Source organism: Odontesthes bonariensis, chromosome 13 (genome assembly GCF_027942865.1).
Source record: "Odontesthes bonariensis isolate fOdoBon6 chromosome 13, fOdoBon6.hap1, whole genome shotgun sequence".
Lineage (NCBI taxonomy): Eukaryota > Metazoa > Chordata > Actinopteri > Atheriniformes > Atherinopsidae > Odontesthes > Odontesthes bonariensis.
Genome location: NC_134518.1, coordinates 10684609 through 10703461, shown reverse-complemented (window position 1 = coordinate 10703461; position 18853 = coordinate 10684609). Strand labels below are relative to the sequence as shown.

Here is an 18853-nt window from a genome sequence, read left to right as displayed (position 1 = left end):
GTCTAAAGTCGGAAAATTCGAACTGATACAACTTTCAGGTCCCTCCCCCAACCTCTAACAAGCTCCGAATCGCCCCCCAAACCCCTCCCCCTCTGTGGACGAGGTTGTGCACGTGAGTTCACACTAGTGTGAGCGCACACAAGCTGGGGCAGACTCACGCTCACCAGCGTGTGCACAAGCTGTGATTGACAGGTAGGATTCCTCCACCCTAACTTGATTGGTTAAAAACAACCGGGAGCGCTCGATTTTTGCAAGCATGATTACAGGCTTCAGAGGGAGCTACATAATTCGTTATTTTTCCTAAACAGCCTATTTAATATTCTACTTCCAGAATCCCATGACAGTTCAAGCTAATATGACTAAAAAAAAGTTGCCGACCGCAGCTTTAATGATTATCATGACCATAAGAAATTAGGGGGTGGTATGGAACATTCCAAACGGACCCTGAAGGCAACGGTTACCACGACAACTGTACACAAGCCGAGCCAAAGCCCAGCTTGAGGAAAGAAGCAGGAGATGTTTTCCTCCGTTTGTTTCTGCTTTTAAACTGCAGTATCAGACAGGTAAGCTGGCTTTATCCTAAACACCAAACTGAATAAGCGTTTGAGACTTTCTTATGTGTACTTTCCTGCACAGCAGCTTCTCACTGCTTGTTAACGAGCTGAACAAACTTCGGGCGAGCTTGGAAAGCGAACAGCTCGTGCAGGGCGGTCACCTGCTCTCTGGTATCGCGTGTGTTCGGTCAGAAACACAAAGATTTTTCTCAGGCATATATATTTTCTTCTCAAAACAGGATTTCTGTAAATTATTATGGGAATGAAAAAATATATTTAAAAAAATTTGCTGCGTTGCTCCTGCTCTTCATATTTCATAAAGACCACGAATATTTGTATACTCCAAGTGACGATGCTCTTGTGCCAGTTTAATTCAGCCTTAACATATATGGGAATATGAATCATTTATATGCAAAAAAATACTCTTACAATATAAAAAGGTTAAATTAGATAGAGACCTAATGAAAAATAAAGTATAAAATCGTCCAAACCCTATATGAATTGAAAGACTTACTCAGACTAGTGTTCTTCACACAGCTGTCTACACTTTTGTTTGATTAGGCCGTCTCTAATCCCCTTAATGATTGTTAGAATTAGAATGACCCGTTGTGCAATTTCAAACTGTTTAATGTTCTGTAATGTTGTAGGTTGTTATGAGTAGAATAACTTTATTGTCTTTTAGCAACCTTCTGCCACTTTAAGGCTGAGCTGCTGTAACTCCGGATACAAGAAGAAGATGCCTGGTATGTTTCTGTTATGACGCCATGCTTCACAAATGACAGTGTAAGTACACTGATTTTTCCTCACAATAAAAAAAATGTGCTCTCAGGAACAGGAGCAGGAGCAGAGCCTTCTTCAGGTGCCCAGCTGGTTTCTGATACTGATAGGACAGCTAAGTCACGAAAACCAGGTACAGTGGGCAAAATGAGTTCACAAGAACAGAAAGAGGAAAAAAATGCCACATGTAAAAGTATGTGCACTGTTTTGTTTTGTTTTGTTTTTTTTTGTCTTCAATGTGTGAAGGGATGAGGAGGAGGGCACAACTGAGCCCATTCAAAGTGCCAGACAATAACAACATTTTTCTACTGAGTGCAAATGAAAGAAGCGAACAGAAAGAGGTTGGTGTGTGTCGGATCACAGCTGCGCGTGCAGATAAAAGTTTTCTGTCCAGCATATTTTACTTCTATTGCAGTGTTTTGCGGGAAGCGCAAAATGGATTTTGCTATGTTGAAGTCATGCTTCTTTTTGGCCTTTATGCTCAGGAGATGCGCAAATTTCTGGCTCTGCCAATAGAAGAGAAGACCACCCACGCTGCGAGAATGATGGCCAAGCTGAAGAATGAGCAAGTGGGAGAACTGGAGGAGGAGGAGGAGGAGGAGGAGGAAAATGAGAAGAAGAAGACGCTAAAGCAAATTAAGAGTAAGGCAGCTCTCCCCAAGCAAACATCAGGCAGACATGAGCTGAAATTTGCTTTGATGAAAGGAGGTAAGTGCAGGAAGGGTGGAGAAGTCAAAGTATTAAATGCCATAAAGGTACCATTTGTGGCTTTTGGATGATTATTCCAATTATTGTCTGTGCTCCGTCCACAGAAAACATCACAAAAGAAAGCAAACATAACTTAATTTCCATGGAACGCCAGAAGGCAGTGTTGGAGGTGAAGTATATCCCCACTTCCTGAGATTGTAACAGGAGTGGAATCATGAAAACAGTCTGAACTCACAGATTCTTCAGGCTACTGTGTCTACTTAGTAATAGTAATGTATTTCAAAGAGTGTTCGTGTTTAAATTTCTGGAACGCAGAGAAATGTTTCTCAACTAGGGATATATATAATTCCAGTATTTTGGGGATTTCTGGTGTCGCTCCTGCCTTTTACCAGAGTTACACATTGTGAGAATAGATGTGTGAATAGAAGTGTTTTAAACTGGACAGTGCTGTGCTAAAGTCTTGAGCAGCCCCTTCATTTCTTTATATTTTGCCTCCAAGCAGCCAGGCTTTCTTGTAATATTTTAAAGTGGTCTCGAACAAAAGCTCTCCAGGCTTTATGTAGGTCTTTCAAAGTTTTTCTTTTGGCATTTGCTGCTTTTTCCACCCAGTTTCAACTCAGTCCCTGAACATGACCATTTTCAAAGGAATATGTTTTTTTTTAGTTTTTTTTTTAAGCCATTTAACACCGATCTATGAGTCATTCAATCATATCAAAGGCACCTACTTCAAAGTACAATAACTGTATCTCCACATGATAGACAACTGAACAAAGAACCAATTTTAAATTGTATCTTTAAGTACTTTGTTACTATCAGCCTGTCATAAAAGACACATCCTTTTGTTCCCATTTCTTTAGTTGCATCTATGAAAAATGCCAAAGATGAAACTGTTTGGCAGCTGAAAACTTGGCATATCTCGGCATGGTGTTCAGTTTTTCGCTGGTAGGCTTAAAAATATATGTACAACAAATTAACAATATGGGAAAGCTCCAACAAAGACCTGACACAGGACCTGAAAGAAACGCCTGTACCTTCAGTTGATCCATCTACTGTTCACTGAAGCCTCACCAGAAATGGTCTCCATGGGAGGGTGGCTGTCAAGAAGCCATTCTTAAGGAAGGGAAACAGGGAGAAAAGGCAGAGGTATAGAATAGGAGAAAATAGAAATAGAAAATACTTTATTCATCCCCCAATGGGGGGAATTTAAATAAGATATATATATTAAATAAGGTATGCCAAATGACACAAGAAGTGGGCTGAAAATCAGTAGCAACAGGTCTTATGAAGGGATGAATCCTCCCCAGAGCCCGGACCTCAACATTATTGAAGCAGTGTGGTATCATCCTGACAGAGAACGGAACAAAAGGCAGCCGACATCCAAAGAAGAGCTTTGGGATGTCCTTCAAGAAGCCTGGAGAACTATTCCTGAAGACTACTTAAAGAAAAGACAGTCTAAGAGTCTAAGAGGGTTCAGGTGCTCATACCAAATACTGACTTTTGTTTTCGCTTCGTATACTGTTTTGTCATTTATAATTGAACATGATTCAATAAATCCCTGCACCCATTTCCTGTTTACCTGGTAATATATAAAGATATGAGCGGTGGCTCAAGGCTTTAAAATGATGAGGATTATTTCACTTAAGCTTCCGTTTTTGTATCCCTATGAATTGCCAGACCACATTAAATTAAATGAGTATTCATTATCTCCTGTCCTTAGTTACTGCTGATGACCAAGAGGTCGGAAATTTTGAGGATGGACCAGGCCTTGGCGAAAGAGGAGAAACGGCTGAAACAGCTTGAGAAGATCATTGAGAGAGACAACCACAAGTTTGAAGAGTTTCTCAGAGAAAACGAAAGACAGTCTGTGGAAGCCAGAACACTGTAAGAAGTACCATGAGGTCTTCTTTTTTTCTGTCACAACAAATTAAATGACTGGTCTCAAAATTTTGTCAACTCTTGAACAAGTGCCAGTGGTATTCTGCTCTCACATAAGGCTTTTTGAACGTTGACAGTTTTGACCGGGAGGACAAGTCCAAACAGGAGAAGAATGCTTGGATTAGGAAGCTAACTGCTGAAATAGCGACCATAAAAAGGTAGTGTTCTGATGATCTGCAAGGGTTATCCAAAAGGTGCACTGAGAGTAACTAAAAACAAAGGAGAATACAATAAGGGGCCTCTCTCTCTCTCTCTCTCTCTCTCTCTCTCTCTCTCTCTCTCTCTCTCTCTCTCTCTCTCTCTCTCTCTCTCTCTCTCTCTCTCTCTCTCTCTCTTTCACAGTGAACTTATCAAGTTTGAAGAAATCATGATAGACTATAAGAGATACCAGGAGTTTCTGGTGAACCTTTCTCCTCCCGAGTGGCAGAATAAACAGAAGACAGAGGCCTTGAAAGCTAAAGTCCTGTCTGACGAAGCTGGACACAATGACCAGAACAATGAGTCTCACAAGATGGCTATTAGGAACGGCAAGTATTTCTCAATGAGGTGCAAATTAAAGTCAACAGTCTCTATTGCGAAACAGATGATTAGAACCAGGACGGTGGTGCTCTGGAAAATGTACAAGCAATGAGATGAGATAAGTTCCTCTCACTTCTCTATTTGGGCCTCTTAGTCTCTTCTTCCCATTGAAGGAGGGGATCGTCTGTAATGAGTCTGTCAGTTGTTTGTATTCACATAGGTTTGGACACCAAGGGGTCCAGTTCAGGAGGAGAACTTCCCCCCATCAGAGAGACCGGGCTGTCCTCAGCTCACAGCGACACTGTGTATGGGAGCATCTGCACACTCACATGCACACCGTAGCACTCTTTAGTTCAGACAAATAGATTTAGATGTGAAGGCAAAGATGAAAGTTTTTCTTTAATGCACACAGACCCTGTTTAAATCAAAGTCGGGATAGTTCTCTCTACTGAAATGATTAATTCTAGCGTTGCATAGATACATGGTAGCCGCTCTTCCTCAGCAACTTGAACCTTGTTACTGCACATAAAGGAAAGGTCACAAACCTCATAATTATAAGATAAAACAAAGATGGTGCCTCAACATAACTCAACATTTATACTACCTTCTTATTTTGCAAATTCTGTTAAAAGTGTTTGGTTTTACCACGAGTCAGTAAAACTGCACTGATGTGTGTGTAAATGAATTAGAACAGTAGTGAACAAGTGATTGTGTCTTTAACAGAGATGTTCCAGTCATTTGAAGAATGAGTGATCTTATTACCTTTAGTAAAAAATTTTGAATTTAGCTTCAGAATATACAACTGACAAAATCCCAACTGAGCGTGGTGGCCAAAAATATGCGGCAAGACTGTGTGAGGCGCCCTCTTTTGGCGGAATCTAGGTAGTGACTGAGTTGGGCTCCAATGACATACGTGTGGTGTGATTTTAATATATGAATACAGTTCATTTACAGCACACGGATAGAAATCATATGACGTCATGCATACGTGTGCTGTACTTTTATCACATGCTACTACAAAAAAGTCTAAAAGTTCTTCTTTGTTATTTCAGAGGTACAAAGTCAAAACTTGAATCTGACAGCTCAGAATACGAGGTCAGTTTTTTTTAACTAAAAACTCCTGTCAAAGAGAGTTTTCTTGCAGTGACACCCCCCCCCCCCCCCCCTTATTGTCTAACGTCCTTGTAGGATGAACCAGAGCTGTACTTCAATGACCCCCAGCAGCTACTGGATCTGATGACAGAGCTGACAGAGCAGAACCTATCTCTGATTCAGAACTCTGCCAGGGTCGACGAGGCTCTGGAGAAGCTCCGTAAATCCATGGAGACAACCAGGAGGAAGATGTAAGCACTGTGCGCAAAGTTTGTCAAATCTCTAGCAATGAGTGGTTTGGCATTCAGCTATTTTTCTTGGAATTTTCTCTCTGTCTCAAGTGAAAAGGACGAAGAGCAGATAACACAGGAGATAAATTACACGAGCCAGAGGATTGACAAGGAGAGGGCGAGAGGTGCCAACCTGGAACGGAACATTCAACTCCATGTGTCACTGAGCACAGAGGACCAAGTAAGGAAATACAGTAGAATATAATGTGTCTGAGCACATTTGTACTGGTCCGGTTCGCACCAGAGATGAAAGAGGTTTTGATTTTTTTCAGCGCTCAAAGTCCTCACTATACAAAATATCTCATCACTATAGTTGGAATGCACAGGCCTCCTGTTGATCCCTCTTCAGTCATTGATATACTCGGGTTTATTATCTTCCTTTAAGAATTGTAGCAGTGAACAAACGTACTCGTTACATGTTTTCTAGTGACACTGGGCTGGAATAGATGAGGCCCCTGGTCCTCAGCAGGGTTGTGTTCAGTGACAGCAAAACGGCTAAACTTTTGCCACACATGCTTGGGACCTCCATCACTGGCGTGCTGTTTGGCAACTTAAAAACAAATGCACCTCCATAGTGAAAGGAGGTAAACTCAATTATTATTTGATTTGATTCCAACATCGTTCTCAAATTCAGTGAAATCCTAAAAAGCAGTGAATTCAAATCAACTATAAGCCCAGTGCCTCGTTTCCTCCCCTAGCTGGAGCTGATGGGCAGTAAACATCATTCAGACATCTTTCTAGTCTTAAATAATCAAGTTGCACCTGCTGCTAACCTTGTCTGACGAAACTTGTAAAGAGCCATCCTTAATACCAAGACCGTGTTTCATGTTACAGTTGTTCGTAAGTGGAGAAATGTCCAAACCATTATAGGCTGCAGACTCTCCGGGTTTACTATGAGCCGACGGTCTCGATCCCTTTCTCTTTGAAGCGTGCTGCTTCAACGGAAGCCGGCTACATGATGTACATTTTTAACTTCCAAACTGTAGTCCAGAAGGCTGTGTCTGTACCTTTTACACAAAGACAGTGGCACATCTCACCTGAACAGTTACTGGCCTGTCTCTATTGCATCGTGGCCAGCAAAAATACTAGAACGTCTTGTATATAATCAGCCTAATCCATTCATCGTAGCATAGTGTATTGTAATTGTGCCCCACTAGCTGCCTGAGCCCTCTCCACTGTTTTGATGGTGAACTGGATAGGACACGAACCAGAAAAGCACTCACACGTATTTAACATAACATAATAACTCTTGTGTGATATTGCAGCAACATTGATATATTTTTTTAAACCCATTGTATGTAATTATCTGTCCCCTTGTTTTCTTTGAGCCCCCTGCATGCAAACACTTCAGCACCACCGCCACCACCGTGGTGCGGTTTTAAAAAGTCTGAAGCAGCATAACTGAAAGAGCACATATCTTCAAGAGTTTTGGTTTGCGTCCCACGCAGTCTTATCAGCGACATTGTTCGGTGGCGTCGTTAGAAGACGGTGTTGCCAAAGCTGGAAAGGACTCTTAACGCACATAACTATCCTGCTTACAGGATGCGATGTTGGATTCTCTCAGTGAGAAGGTGGCAGAGGTGCACCGCAGCTGTGTAGATGACAGGATGACCAACCTCAGCACCTTGGAGAAGGTGGCCAACATCGAGAGCCGCATGTTTTCACTGCTGGAGGATCTCGAGAGCATCCCCGAGGAAAGACTGGAGACGCTGAAGAAGATCAAGGACAGCGAGAAGAGGAGCAGGTATGACCCGGTCACTGTGTTCTGTTTGCTGTCTCTTAAATACAGGAAACATCTGATGAAGTGACACACCGACCTCTTCTGAAGGCAACAGATCGGACTTAAGGAGAAAATACAATGGAAGGGAAGTTAAAAACCTTTCTCCCTGAATTCTGTTGCAGGCAGCGAGAAGAAAAGCTGAGAGAGCAGGAAGAGAAACAAAAAGAAAGGATGAGGAGGTACTTGGAGCGATCCCTGGCTGACTCAAAGAAAATGGTACGTCATTTCCACCATTTTTTTTTACCTCCAGTAAACTGTGGACTTTAACATCAGTAAGTTATTACTGCAGTCATGTGGGAACCGTCCTCAAGTAGCCTCCAAAGGCCTACATTTGTAATGGCCGACACTGTATAAAATCTTTTTTTTTACAGTGTTTTACATGTAAAAGAGCAGCAGCTGTATCTGCAGCACACCTTTCTTTATCTTCCTCCAGACGGGGAGAAAGCTCATGCCCAGACGCATGCCTGTCGCCCCAAGAGTCAAAAACATCATCAACTTGGACAACGGCGCTGCTGAGGACGACATCGACGAGTTCCTCTTTGGCTCCGAGGACACAGAGTGAGAAGAAGGAAAGGATGATCATGCTGAAGAAAAAATTATTTGAAGATGCTGAGTTACTGGGGAATAATGTGTTGTTTTGTCTCCTGGACACACAACGAACACGCTTGCTTTGTTGTTATCCTGATTGTTGTGCCTGGATATCCGTAAAATGCAGATTTACAAGTATGAAAATTATGCTTTATTACCTAAAAGTTCTATTATTCATTTACACTCCCACAAAAAAAATGTATTCACAATATTATGTTTTAAATTGTACAGACTGCATATCATTATCCCTCTCCAGTTAAACTGTAACATTAGAAGTGTTCTTTCTACTTACTTTTCTGTACAAGTGATGAATCTGTATAACGTTGCTTATCATGTTTCCTAGTCAGAAGATGATGAATGTTATTAGTCATTTGATGCACAACATTCAACCCCTGAAAAAGCAGTATCTCAAGTTTAAACCACAATAAAGCAGTGTGGTGTGCCAGTAGGTGGTGCTGTGTTGTTCTTCCTCTCTGCCTGGTCTGACGTCAACCGCGGAGGAAGGCGGATAAGGAAGTGGTTGGAGCAGAGCGGAGGACCAGGCAGGAAGATGTCGTTATTTACGGTGATGCACCAGCAGCTGTCTGGGGAGTGCTAGCTAGGAAGCTAGAAACAAGTCATATCTGACAATGCGATGGGTAACTGCTGGGCATACTGTGCTGGGCTCTTCAGGAGAGAAGCTAACAGGATCCAGAGAGGAGGCGGGTGAGTGAGATATGGCATTAGCTTGATGCGCTAACAAGCGTGCAAGCATCACCTGAGCCAGCGTATCCGGTTACGAAAAACGTAGCGAACAGTTCCGATAAGTAGTGTAGCCGATAGGTGAGCTGTGTACACAGCTGCTTGTGATGTTGTAACCGAGAGGTGCAGACCAGCTAACAAGCCCACGGTTGTACAGGTTAAATGGGGTCCTAACCTTCGGTCAGGCAGTGCTGGTGGCAATCAAGACCCCACCCCTATTGTTGAAAGCTTGGACACAAAGTGTAAGATGTTCTTAACAAAAACTGAACAAGGCGCACAGTGTAGACTGAAGTGGAGCTTTTGAAGAGGTCATTATGATAATTCTACATTCGTCTGTAGAGGCTGAGGTTCTGGTAGTCCTGACCCGATGAAGAACCTGGCTGGGTGTGACTACTGTCACCAAACTGCATGTAAATAATTGATGTTTTTAGTCTGATTTCGCCTTGAGCTTTGTTAGGATCAGAGTGGGCTTTAACCCCCCCTTCAGCAAGCTTTTCTTCTGCATCTTTACATGTTAGAGCTGGTGGCACCATCGCTACTTTTACATGTACTCCTCAGTGTAGTACTGACATGGATTATAGATGGAGGTGCACATCTCTCCCGCAGACATTTGCGTTGTGATTTAATGCTGTAATAAAAGTGCCATCTCAGAGTAGTAATGAGATGTAGATTAAAAGGTATTGGTCGTAGGCATGAGCTACAGCCTCATTAATCTTCAATGATAATTAGTTAAAGACATAAAATGCAAAACAGCTGATGTATTAGCTATTAGCTATATAATAGCTATTGGCTGTGTCAGCCTGAAATGTTAAGTAGATTTTTTTTTTTTTTAGTTGTTGCATATGATCCCTCTTTGTCATCTGTAATTCTGTCTACAGGTCAAAATACTTCAGAAGCAGTACAACGGGGGAGCATTATACAATAGAGGTACGAGGCGCACATTTGGGATAGTTCCTGTTTCGAATGGTTATCATTCAGTGCAGAGTCCCCTAACTGATTCTTTTCATTTTGCAGTTTGAAAACCTGGTAGAAAGTGACGAGGTAAGTCTGATTTATGCAAATGTATGGAAGTGCCATTTATTAATCCCCAAGAAAATTCATTCTGTGCTCTTCAAAATTGTATACTTTGACGGTTTTGCCCCAAAATCCACTTGTGGCCTTAATATTGCACCAAGTGTGACTCTGCCAGTTGTTTCTTATTAAGACAATTGGATCTATGAATGCCCACGTCTCCACCCGCCAAAAAGACTACAGTCCTTTAAAGTCTCCTCCAACTGTGCAAAACCTCGTCTGTGATGTAGTATTTCATTACATATTTGCTTCGCCGATGTCCATTCTAAAAACAAAGCAGCAGACTCGTGTCGACTCTGGTAGTTTGATGGGACATGTCTCCAAATAAACAAAATCCCCTTCTGTTGTAGTTTAAGATCTTTATATACCGTAAGACATGAGGGAAATGAAGGCTGTCTGCACTGCCGACTCCAAGCAGAAATCCATTTTGCTTTACGATAAGTCTCGTTACTTTATATACATATATATATATATATATAAAATAAAAACACCTTATGGACCCGTTAAGAAGATCAGAACTTAATTTGTAGCAGAGGGAGACTTCATGTGTAATTAAAGATTAAAATTCTAATTAAAAGAAAGCCCACGTTGGTACTCTGAGGAGACTTTTTGCTCTCAGCCGTTCCACTGATAGTCAACCTCAACCCACGATGGCTAGAAAATGATGAGGTGCACCCATCTCTGGGCTGTGATGGCAATCATTTTCTTTTCCCATTACTCTTTGCACAAGCTCCAAAATAGTAGTATTTGAGTCAGCAGGTTACATGCACTTTACACCAATTACTTTTTTTTTTTTTTGTCTCTGATGCAGGCTGAGAGCCCACAGCCCTGCTTAAGGTAAGAAATCTGGACTGAACCTTAAAAAAAATAAATAATGAGCACTCATGACATTTGACCCTTTGAGTTTTTTGGTTTTGTTTTCTTCTTCTTCTTCTTCCTCTTTTATTAGGCCCATCAGTGAAGATGAGATCAAGCACCTCAGAGAGCACCGCTACGCCGCCATCTCAGACAAGCAGGTTGTGCTCGACCAAAAGCTACAAGCTGAGGTGAGGCTGAGCTTTTCGAGAGAACCCCGTCTCTGCTAGATTGTCAGCCCCCATTATTTCATTTTCTGTTTTTTGGGGAACTTGTTTTGGCTTATCTTTAATTTGCTGCATTGTTTTTTTTGTAATTTTCTGTTTTGTGTTTGTTTCGTTGTGTTATTTCTGCTCAGTTAGAGGCACAAGAGGAAAAGTTGAGGCTAGAAGAGGAGGCTAGAAATGCTGCCCAGCGCGAGGCCGCCAGGCTGGCACGTGAACGAAAATTGAAGGAGGTGAGGCGGCACTGAACGCTCCCTTCTGCCAGTTTACCTTACTGCTTGGCTAAAGCAACTTCTCCTCTAACCTCCTGTCCCTGTAGGGGGGGCAGCACAAGTATCTCAAGTCCTCAACCTTTTGTGTTCTTAATGGGCTTTTCCCCCTTTTTTTTATCATCATTAATAAGCATGAATTACCTCTGAAATAAGCATATTTCCCACAGTTGCAGTTGCCTGACGAACCCCTTGCTAGCACCAATGCAATAGATTAAATCATTTTAAATAAAGGCATTCGACGTTTGGTCGTTGACCGTATCTGCTCCTCTCAAGAAAAAGTTTTAACAGAACCTTAGAAGCAACATTATAGGGATTTATAAAGTGGGAAAAGGCTGCAAGAGCTTTTCTATAAGACCTGAGTGTTTATCAAGCCGCAATGAGACAAACATTCTGCAAATGGTGGAAATTCAGGACTTCATCTTGGAGTGGACGTCCTACAAAAATCACACACACAACTTGTAGTCTCAAAAACACCTGCGGAAATTTCTAAAGTTTGCCAACATCTTTGTACGCAGAAGGGACAAAAAAGTTTTCCAGAAGTTTTAATAAAAGGCCGTCTGGATGTTCCAAAAAACTTGTGGTAGAAATTAAACTAATCCTTTCTGGCAAAAATGCAGAATGTTGTGTTTTGGACAAAAACAAAAAAAACTAACAAACCTCGCACCAACACAGAAGCTGCTTCTCAGTTGCAAAGCATGGGGGAGGGAGTATCATAGTTTGGGTCAGCTTTGAAACCTCTGGGACTTGAGCCATCGGGGTCATTGAGGAAATGGTCAATTCAAAATTGTATGAAAATTAGAGAATACGAGGGCTGCGGTGTACGATTTAATCCTAAGCCAAGGCCGTGCGATGAAACGAGTCAGTCAACGACAGGAAAGCTGAAAAGTAAAGATATATCGTAATATTTTCGGAGGATCGAGTTAAAGTCTGACTTTAACGCGACTGAGAATGCAGCAGCGAGGCCCTTGGAGAGCTGTTCAGTGGAACAGAAACGGTTCTGTCAGAAGGAATGATCCAGAAAAAATCCTCATAAGCAATGACAGGAACAGAGAGTTACTTTATTCGAGATGCACTGACTTTCTGTAGCCTCCAGTAAGTGATAATTTAGTCTGGGCTTTGGGAAAAACAAGTGCCCCCAGAGTTGCATCACACACCATGAACAAAGAAATTTGGACTCTCAGCTGACTGAGACTAAGTTTTTTTTGGTTTTTTTTGGGGGGGGGGGTTCTGTTTTTGTGCTTTTCACATTCCATTGCTTCTCTGCTGTCATTCCGTTGTGTTGAGAGAACGTTTCTGCTTGCCCGTTGTCTTAAATAGCACCGCGATTGTACAGTAGATCAACACTGATGGGGTTTTATTGACGAGAGGATGTGAGGAAGGTCATTTTAGTTGATCTGTGGTGTTTTGGTTTGCAGCTGCCTGCTCAGAGGACACGGGGGAAAGCAGATGGCTCCGGCAGTGAGACCCATCAAAGAAAGTGAGTCGTCCAATAAACAACCAGGAAAGTTACTGAACTGAAGATGCACACACCGTGGTAATGACGTTCCGCATAGGTTCACTTGGGTTTGTGAAGTGGACGGTGAAGGGATTTCTCAAGACGCTATCATGCTAATGGATTAGCTCCCGTTTAGTCATTTGTGTCCATCAGATGTAGAACATTCTTTACTTTTCTTGGCTGTCAGCAGAGACATCGATTTAATGATGTGAACACTTAGTTTGTGTAGGCTGCAGAGCACATATTAAAGCACTGCAGTGTCTGAATTCAATAGTAACTCATTTTCAGTGTGGCAGAAGGCTGCCGTGAGCTCACGGACGCCCACACTCAGATGCTGGCAAACGAAGTTGATTGCAGTATCCGCTTTCATCGCTGCTACAAACTGTACCAGTAGAAGTCTTCACGTGTTTTTTTTATTTAGGAAGAGAAACAATAATGTGAGCAAATATGGGCTGTGAGTAAATATCTACGGTGTCGATTGTTTCAGACAAACCTCTGGGGAGGATTTTGACGTCTACCTCCAGAATGTTAAAGCCCAGTCCGAGGCTTTCAGGAGCAACAGTGAGTGGACCGGTTAGCTTTGCTTGTCAGACGTGATATACTGACCGTTTGTGCTAATGGTTAAAACCTTGTTTGCTGTGCGTTCGGAATGCATCAGCAGAGGGTTTCCATGCTTTGCACTGCATTCATTTGCCGGTTTGTCTCCAGGACTTCCCTCTGACGCCAACGCGGTGACTCCGAACACAGAGTACAGCTGGGATTTCACCACAAAGACCCGCTCCACCAATGACGACGGCACCTCACTCGATCTAGAGTGGGAGGACGAGGAAGGTGAGAGATTCCATTTTTGCTTGAAGCTTCCTCCGACTAAACGACTGTTTTTTGTTTTAACTGTTACCAAAACTGAAACATTGTCTGGTGTCCACAAGTCACTGAAAAATACATGTAACCTTCTGAGTAAGCTTTTCAAGGTCGTGCGGTCTTTGCTATGGATTCAGGTCCTCACTTATTCAGCAGCTTTGATTCATTGACATATATCGGTGTATAGTGTTTACGTTATATTTGCATCGGTTTAGAGTTCCTTACAATTGATTAGACCGCCGGCATGTAACGAATACAGATGGTGAGCTCTAGAATGTTTGATTCTTTACTTCTGTGAGACTCTTCCTCTCTATGGTGCTCTTTTTAAACCCAGTTGCTGACCTGTTGTCGGTTAACCTTATTGGTTGCAACATGTTGCCCCACCGATTACGTTTCCAGCCTTTTGTTACTTCTTTTTTCAGTCCGCTTTTATTTACATTGTACATCGTGTCCCAACATTTTTGGAATTGGGGTTTCATTTGATTTTGGCCTCATCTTCTGTCTTATCAGTTATTTAATTCTTTCACTTATATTTGCGCTTCTAAGATTAGATTTACGTATTTATTGTTTCTTCTGAACTGGTGTACTTCTATATATTCATCCATGAAATATATATTTTCATAGAGTATAGATGATCACATTTAAGTTTAGTGCCCTGACTTGTGCAAGTAATTCAACAGTTCAATAGCTGTGCGGTTCGTCTTCATGAGCCACCAGATTGCTGTTGTTGAATTCTCTGACTTTGGTGGCCCGTGTCCTTGCATTCCAGGAATCAATCGCGCGCTGCCAGTCTGGGAGAGGTCTCGGACCGAGGAGGACATCCTGCGCGCAGCTCTGAGGCCCGGCGGCAAGCAGATGAACAGCGGGCCGACCTCGGCTTCCGAGGACTCCAACGCTCTGGAGTGGGAGAACGATTTTGTGAGCACTCACCCGGAGGACAGCGCAGACGCCGAGTTTGAGGGGTTTGTCAATCCCGTCCTCGACACTCCCTCTGAGGACGTCTCGGACTGTGGCCTCGGATCGGACAACCAGGACAGATAGTGTCCAGAACCAAAGGAGACATTTGCCGTGCCCTCATCACGATAAAGCTCGTGAAACGGAAATGTACTTAACACGCTCGTCCTGTTCTGCAACCAAACTGCGGTGCTGCAGGAGTATGTTGTGGATCTCTGCACCACGGTACAGTTTTATCAAACACTCATGTTTTTTCAGTGCCTTCATTTGCTAAATTCGCCGACCATTTTATGCATCGTAACCGTGGGGGTTACATTCATGACCATTTTACACGTTCTTCAGTAAGTGCTTGTTTTTAAACGAACAGCGCCCAAGTGATCGTACAAAAACAGGGATGCTGCCAACCTCATCTGAAGCGACGGTTCGTTGTAGCTGCTTTAGGAGCCGAGTGAGGAAGGAGACATTTCACTAGTTGTCGGGTAAACAGACGTGCAGATTCATCCGTGATGGAATGCTTTTGAAATCCCAGTGCCTGGGGACAAAATGCACTGCAAGTTTAGTGCTGTACTCGGTGGCAATGGTAGGAATGTTTCAGTTAATATATTTTATATTTTTTTTTTGGGGGGGGGGGGGGGGCAGGGGAGGCACGGCACACACACAAAGTCACTGTGTATATACACAGGTGAAGTCTGTATGCTTTGTTTGAATACTTCCTTTGGTTTTAATGCAAGTTGCAAAGTCGTAATTGAATTCCATTCAAAGACAACAACAACAAAAAACGAAAGTTACGTATGTAACTACGGTTCTATGAATCCCGGATGACCGCCAGAGGGCGGTGCAGTAGGGATGAAATAGAACTGAAAATGCATCTCATGACACCTGCAGACTTTTTTTTTTGGGACACATTTGGACTAAGGCAAACATTTTATCCTCTTTGATACTGTGCCTACAGATAACGGTGGCATGCTGAATTGGAATGGCCAAAGAAAATACAACTTTTCAGCCATCTTTTTCTACAAAAATATCAATAGATGTACTTTTTTTTCTCCTCCACCAGCATCTCTTAAGTGTACAATTACTCTTGAATGCAACATTCCTTCAGTTGAAAATTTTTTCAACTTCTCGTTTAATTTTCTCTGTAGATCACACATGTCGGTAGAAAAATGGCGACCAGACGCGGGATTTCATAGGTTTAATCCATTAAGACTGGATGGGAACGTGTGTGTGTGTGTGTGTGTGTGTGTGTGTGTGTGTGTGTGTGTGTGTGTGTGTGTGTGTGTGTGTGTGTGTGTGTGTGTGTGTGTGTGTGTGTGTAAAAGGGCAAAGGTGATCATTCACACTAGAATTATTATTATTTTTTTTTTTAAAGTTCTCAAAATACTTTTACCTCAGCTTTCTGTCTGCATCAGAGGCTGAAACGTGGACGTTTTTGTTCAAATGAAGCAACGTTTAGGTTTTAGAAAGCTTTTATTGAAAGGCCTGAAGGCTCAGTTGGTTAAATCAGACCAGGTGAATTGGTGGCGCCAAATTTAAGATCCATGATATTGATTTAATGGATTTAAAAGTCTAATGATTGTACTGGATTTCCTGCTATTTTCAAGCAACTTATTGGCTTTTTTAATCATAAAAGTAGCTGCAAAATGTAAATGCATGAGTCTTTTCCGCGTGCATCACCTTTAGTAACGGGCGCTGCGTCGAAGAGGATCAGATTCAACTTAATTTAGTCATTAGTAAGCGGTTTTTATCGAGACGGACTCGCTAAACGAGAAACATGAATGCAAAGTTTGAAAGATGTTGACAAATCCAACATTTCCACAGGGTGTTCTTTTGACTGTATTTTGTATTTATTTGCGCATTTCACATAAGTGGGCTTGGCTATTGATTATTTTCATTTATTTTAATTTTTTTTAACTGCATGTTGGCCGACTGCACTCTCCAACAAGGCACGCGGTTTACTGCGCTAACAAAAATCGTCACTTACTGCCGTGACTCCCAGTTCCGTGGGGGGTGGGGGGGGGGGATACACTTTATTATTCTCCAATTTAAATTTTTTTTCAAAAGATTTAAAAAGTTTTTTTTTTTACCGTCAACTTGTCGACAGCTTGTACAGACGAAAGCAAACAGCCTGAGCATGAAAACTGCACTGTTCCTTTTACAGTGAATCGTGTCATACGTCGGAAACCTGAATATTGAGGGTCTTGCAAAATAAATTTGGTATGTAAACATGAACAACTGCTCTAATGGCACAATATACTACAGACTGTATGTGGAATGTAACCGGAGACAATCTTCACAGAAACGGGAGTCTGACGCATAAATGTATATTTAACCTGCTATTAAAACCAAACCAATTACTCTGAACTATAAAACATTCATGGATTTTTCTCTGTGAGCTACAAATAACAGAATCAATGTTTTTTTCTCTCTCTCTCTCTGTTATCCTAGTCTGCATCAAAGATCAGGATGACCAAACTTTAATACGCATCTCTGTGGTCGTCTCTGTGTTTATATTCCGTACCCATCCCGAGGTGGCTGCGTATGACCTGGGGGCTAAAGTTTGTCACACCAATCAGCGGTTCACTAGTTGCACCAATATGTGTGGATTTTCTTTAATCTTAGAAAACACTCACCGATAGGCTTCACTGGGAGCTGATCTGTTAAACGTGCACTGTTGTAGATGAGACACGGGTTGATTTGCAAAGATTCCTAATATGTGATTGTATAATTTAAATTTTTTTTTTTTTTTTTTTTTCAAAAATGCAGTTTACTATAATGTTGCTGTGATTATATGATTTTTAATTAATCACTGTAAATTCTGTAGAAATAATAATAAAAAAATAATAAATTCAACATAACATTCCTGTCACACTGAGCAGAAATGAAAAAAATAAATTGTTGTACACACATTTACTGTTACGTACAGTACAGGTTCACGGATCACTGGGTGCTGCTATTCTGTTTGTTTAAAATGGAATTATATTGAAGAAGCGCAATCAGTTTTGGCAGCTACAGCTAAAAGTAAATTGTTCGTGTGAATTATGTCATTTCAACAGTGATGGTTTGCATAAGGGGCATTCCCACTGTAGGAACCTTTTTGCAGTTCCCATAACCTTTTCAGGAATGGGGCCGTTTTTTCCCGCATTCGGACATACAGGAACTCGGGACCATCGCCCTCAGTTCCTATAACCATTTTAGCTCCTTCTCCGAGGCTGGGTCTTTTCTGGGTTCTATAGGCACGGACACAACCTGCGCATGTTTAATAAGTTAAACTTACACGTGGTCTCCTTTGTCTGCGGCGCTCTGCTCTCCTTCCGACCTTCATGAAACGAAGAAGTATCGCCTGCGCTCGATTGTTCGTCTCCTGACTCTCTGTGTGTGCTCTTCCAGCCTCGATGTTGGATGCCCAGTATGATCGTCCATGATTAATATCACCATCATGCAGACCATGAACACGGTGGCCTCCCCACCTTCCATTTTAGCTTCTTGGTGGTGTTGTTTTCTTCGTTCCTTACTTTTCGCGGGTTTTGTTTTGTTGAATGTGGCGCTAAAGTAACACGTCACTGTGGCAGACGGTTGCGTCACATCAGTCCCTATCAAGGTCCCGACTCATGTGCGAATGCAAAATGAAACTGTTCCCCTGGGGAAGGACAGTTATTTGAATGAAATTCGAGGTGGACCGTTCTTAGAACTGCTCTGTCCGAATGCGGCTGTAGTGGGATGGTGTGATTTTTTTTTTTTTTTTTTTTTTTTTTTTTTTCTTTTGGTGATTTATTAACATTCCTACGAGCATAAGGCCCCATTGTGGCAAACCGAAACGAAAAGAGATTCAGGAGAAAGGCACAACCCTTAACCCGACCCCACATAAAGAGATGTTACACCCTCGTTCACCTCTAATGGGTCATGTATCAGCACATATATGAAAATCTGTTTATATTTTACATTTATTTTTCATTTTTAAATTATATGGTGTCATATTTTTATTTAACAAAATCTATGCCAAAATACTGAAGCATTGTGTGAAAAAAAAAAAATTACCCCTTTACTCAGTCCGTAGGAATTAAAGAGGGTAAGTAGCAGCTAGGTGCCACTAATCAAGTGCAATTGCTTGCGTTGAGTTTTGGTCAGTTTGCTGGTCTG

At 41.9% G+C, this 18853-nt stretch overlaps 2 protein-coding genes across 2 annotated transcripts; both read left to right on the top strand.

Annotated features, from left to right (window-relative positions):
- The first annotated feature begins 366 nt into the window (after positions 1 to 366).
- Positions 367 to 8657, top strand: cfap100 (cilia and flagella associated protein 100). Its single transcript, XM_075480544.1, has 16 exons — positions 367 to 563; positions 1237 to 1297; positions 1384 to 1464; positions 1578 to 1672; positions 1817 to 2039; positions 2144 to 2208; positions 3757 to 3920; positions 4052 to 4132; positions 4317 to 4501; positions 4714 to 4798; positions 5546 to 5588; positions 5682 to 5836; positions 5927 to 6056; positions 7417 to 7619; positions 7778 to 7871; positions 8089 to 8657. Exons 2-16 carry the CDS (start codon positions 1291 to 1293, stop codon positions 8215 to 8217), a joined length of 1740 nt encoding a protein of 579 aa, XP_075336659.1. The 5' UTR covers positions 367 to 563; positions 1237 to 1290; the 3' UTR covers positions 8218 to 8657.
- Positions 8658 to 8759: 102 nt separating this feature from the next.
- On the top strand, positions 8760 to 15333 carry ap1ar (adaptor related protein complex 1 associated regulatory protein). Its single transcript, XM_075480542.1, has 10 exons — positions 8760 to 8948; positions 9863 to 9911; positions 9999 to 10025; positions 10867 to 10892; positions 11005 to 11101; positions 11269 to 11367; positions 12822 to 12883; positions 13389 to 13462; positions 13610 to 13732; positions 14532 to 15333. Exons 1-10 carry the CDS (start codon positions 8878 to 8880, stop codon positions 14801 to 14803), a joined length of 900 nt encoding a protein of 299 aa, XP_075336657.1. The 5' UTR covers positions 8760 to 8877; the 3' UTR covers positions 14804 to 15333.
- Positions 15334 to 18853: the final 3520 nt, after the last annotated feature.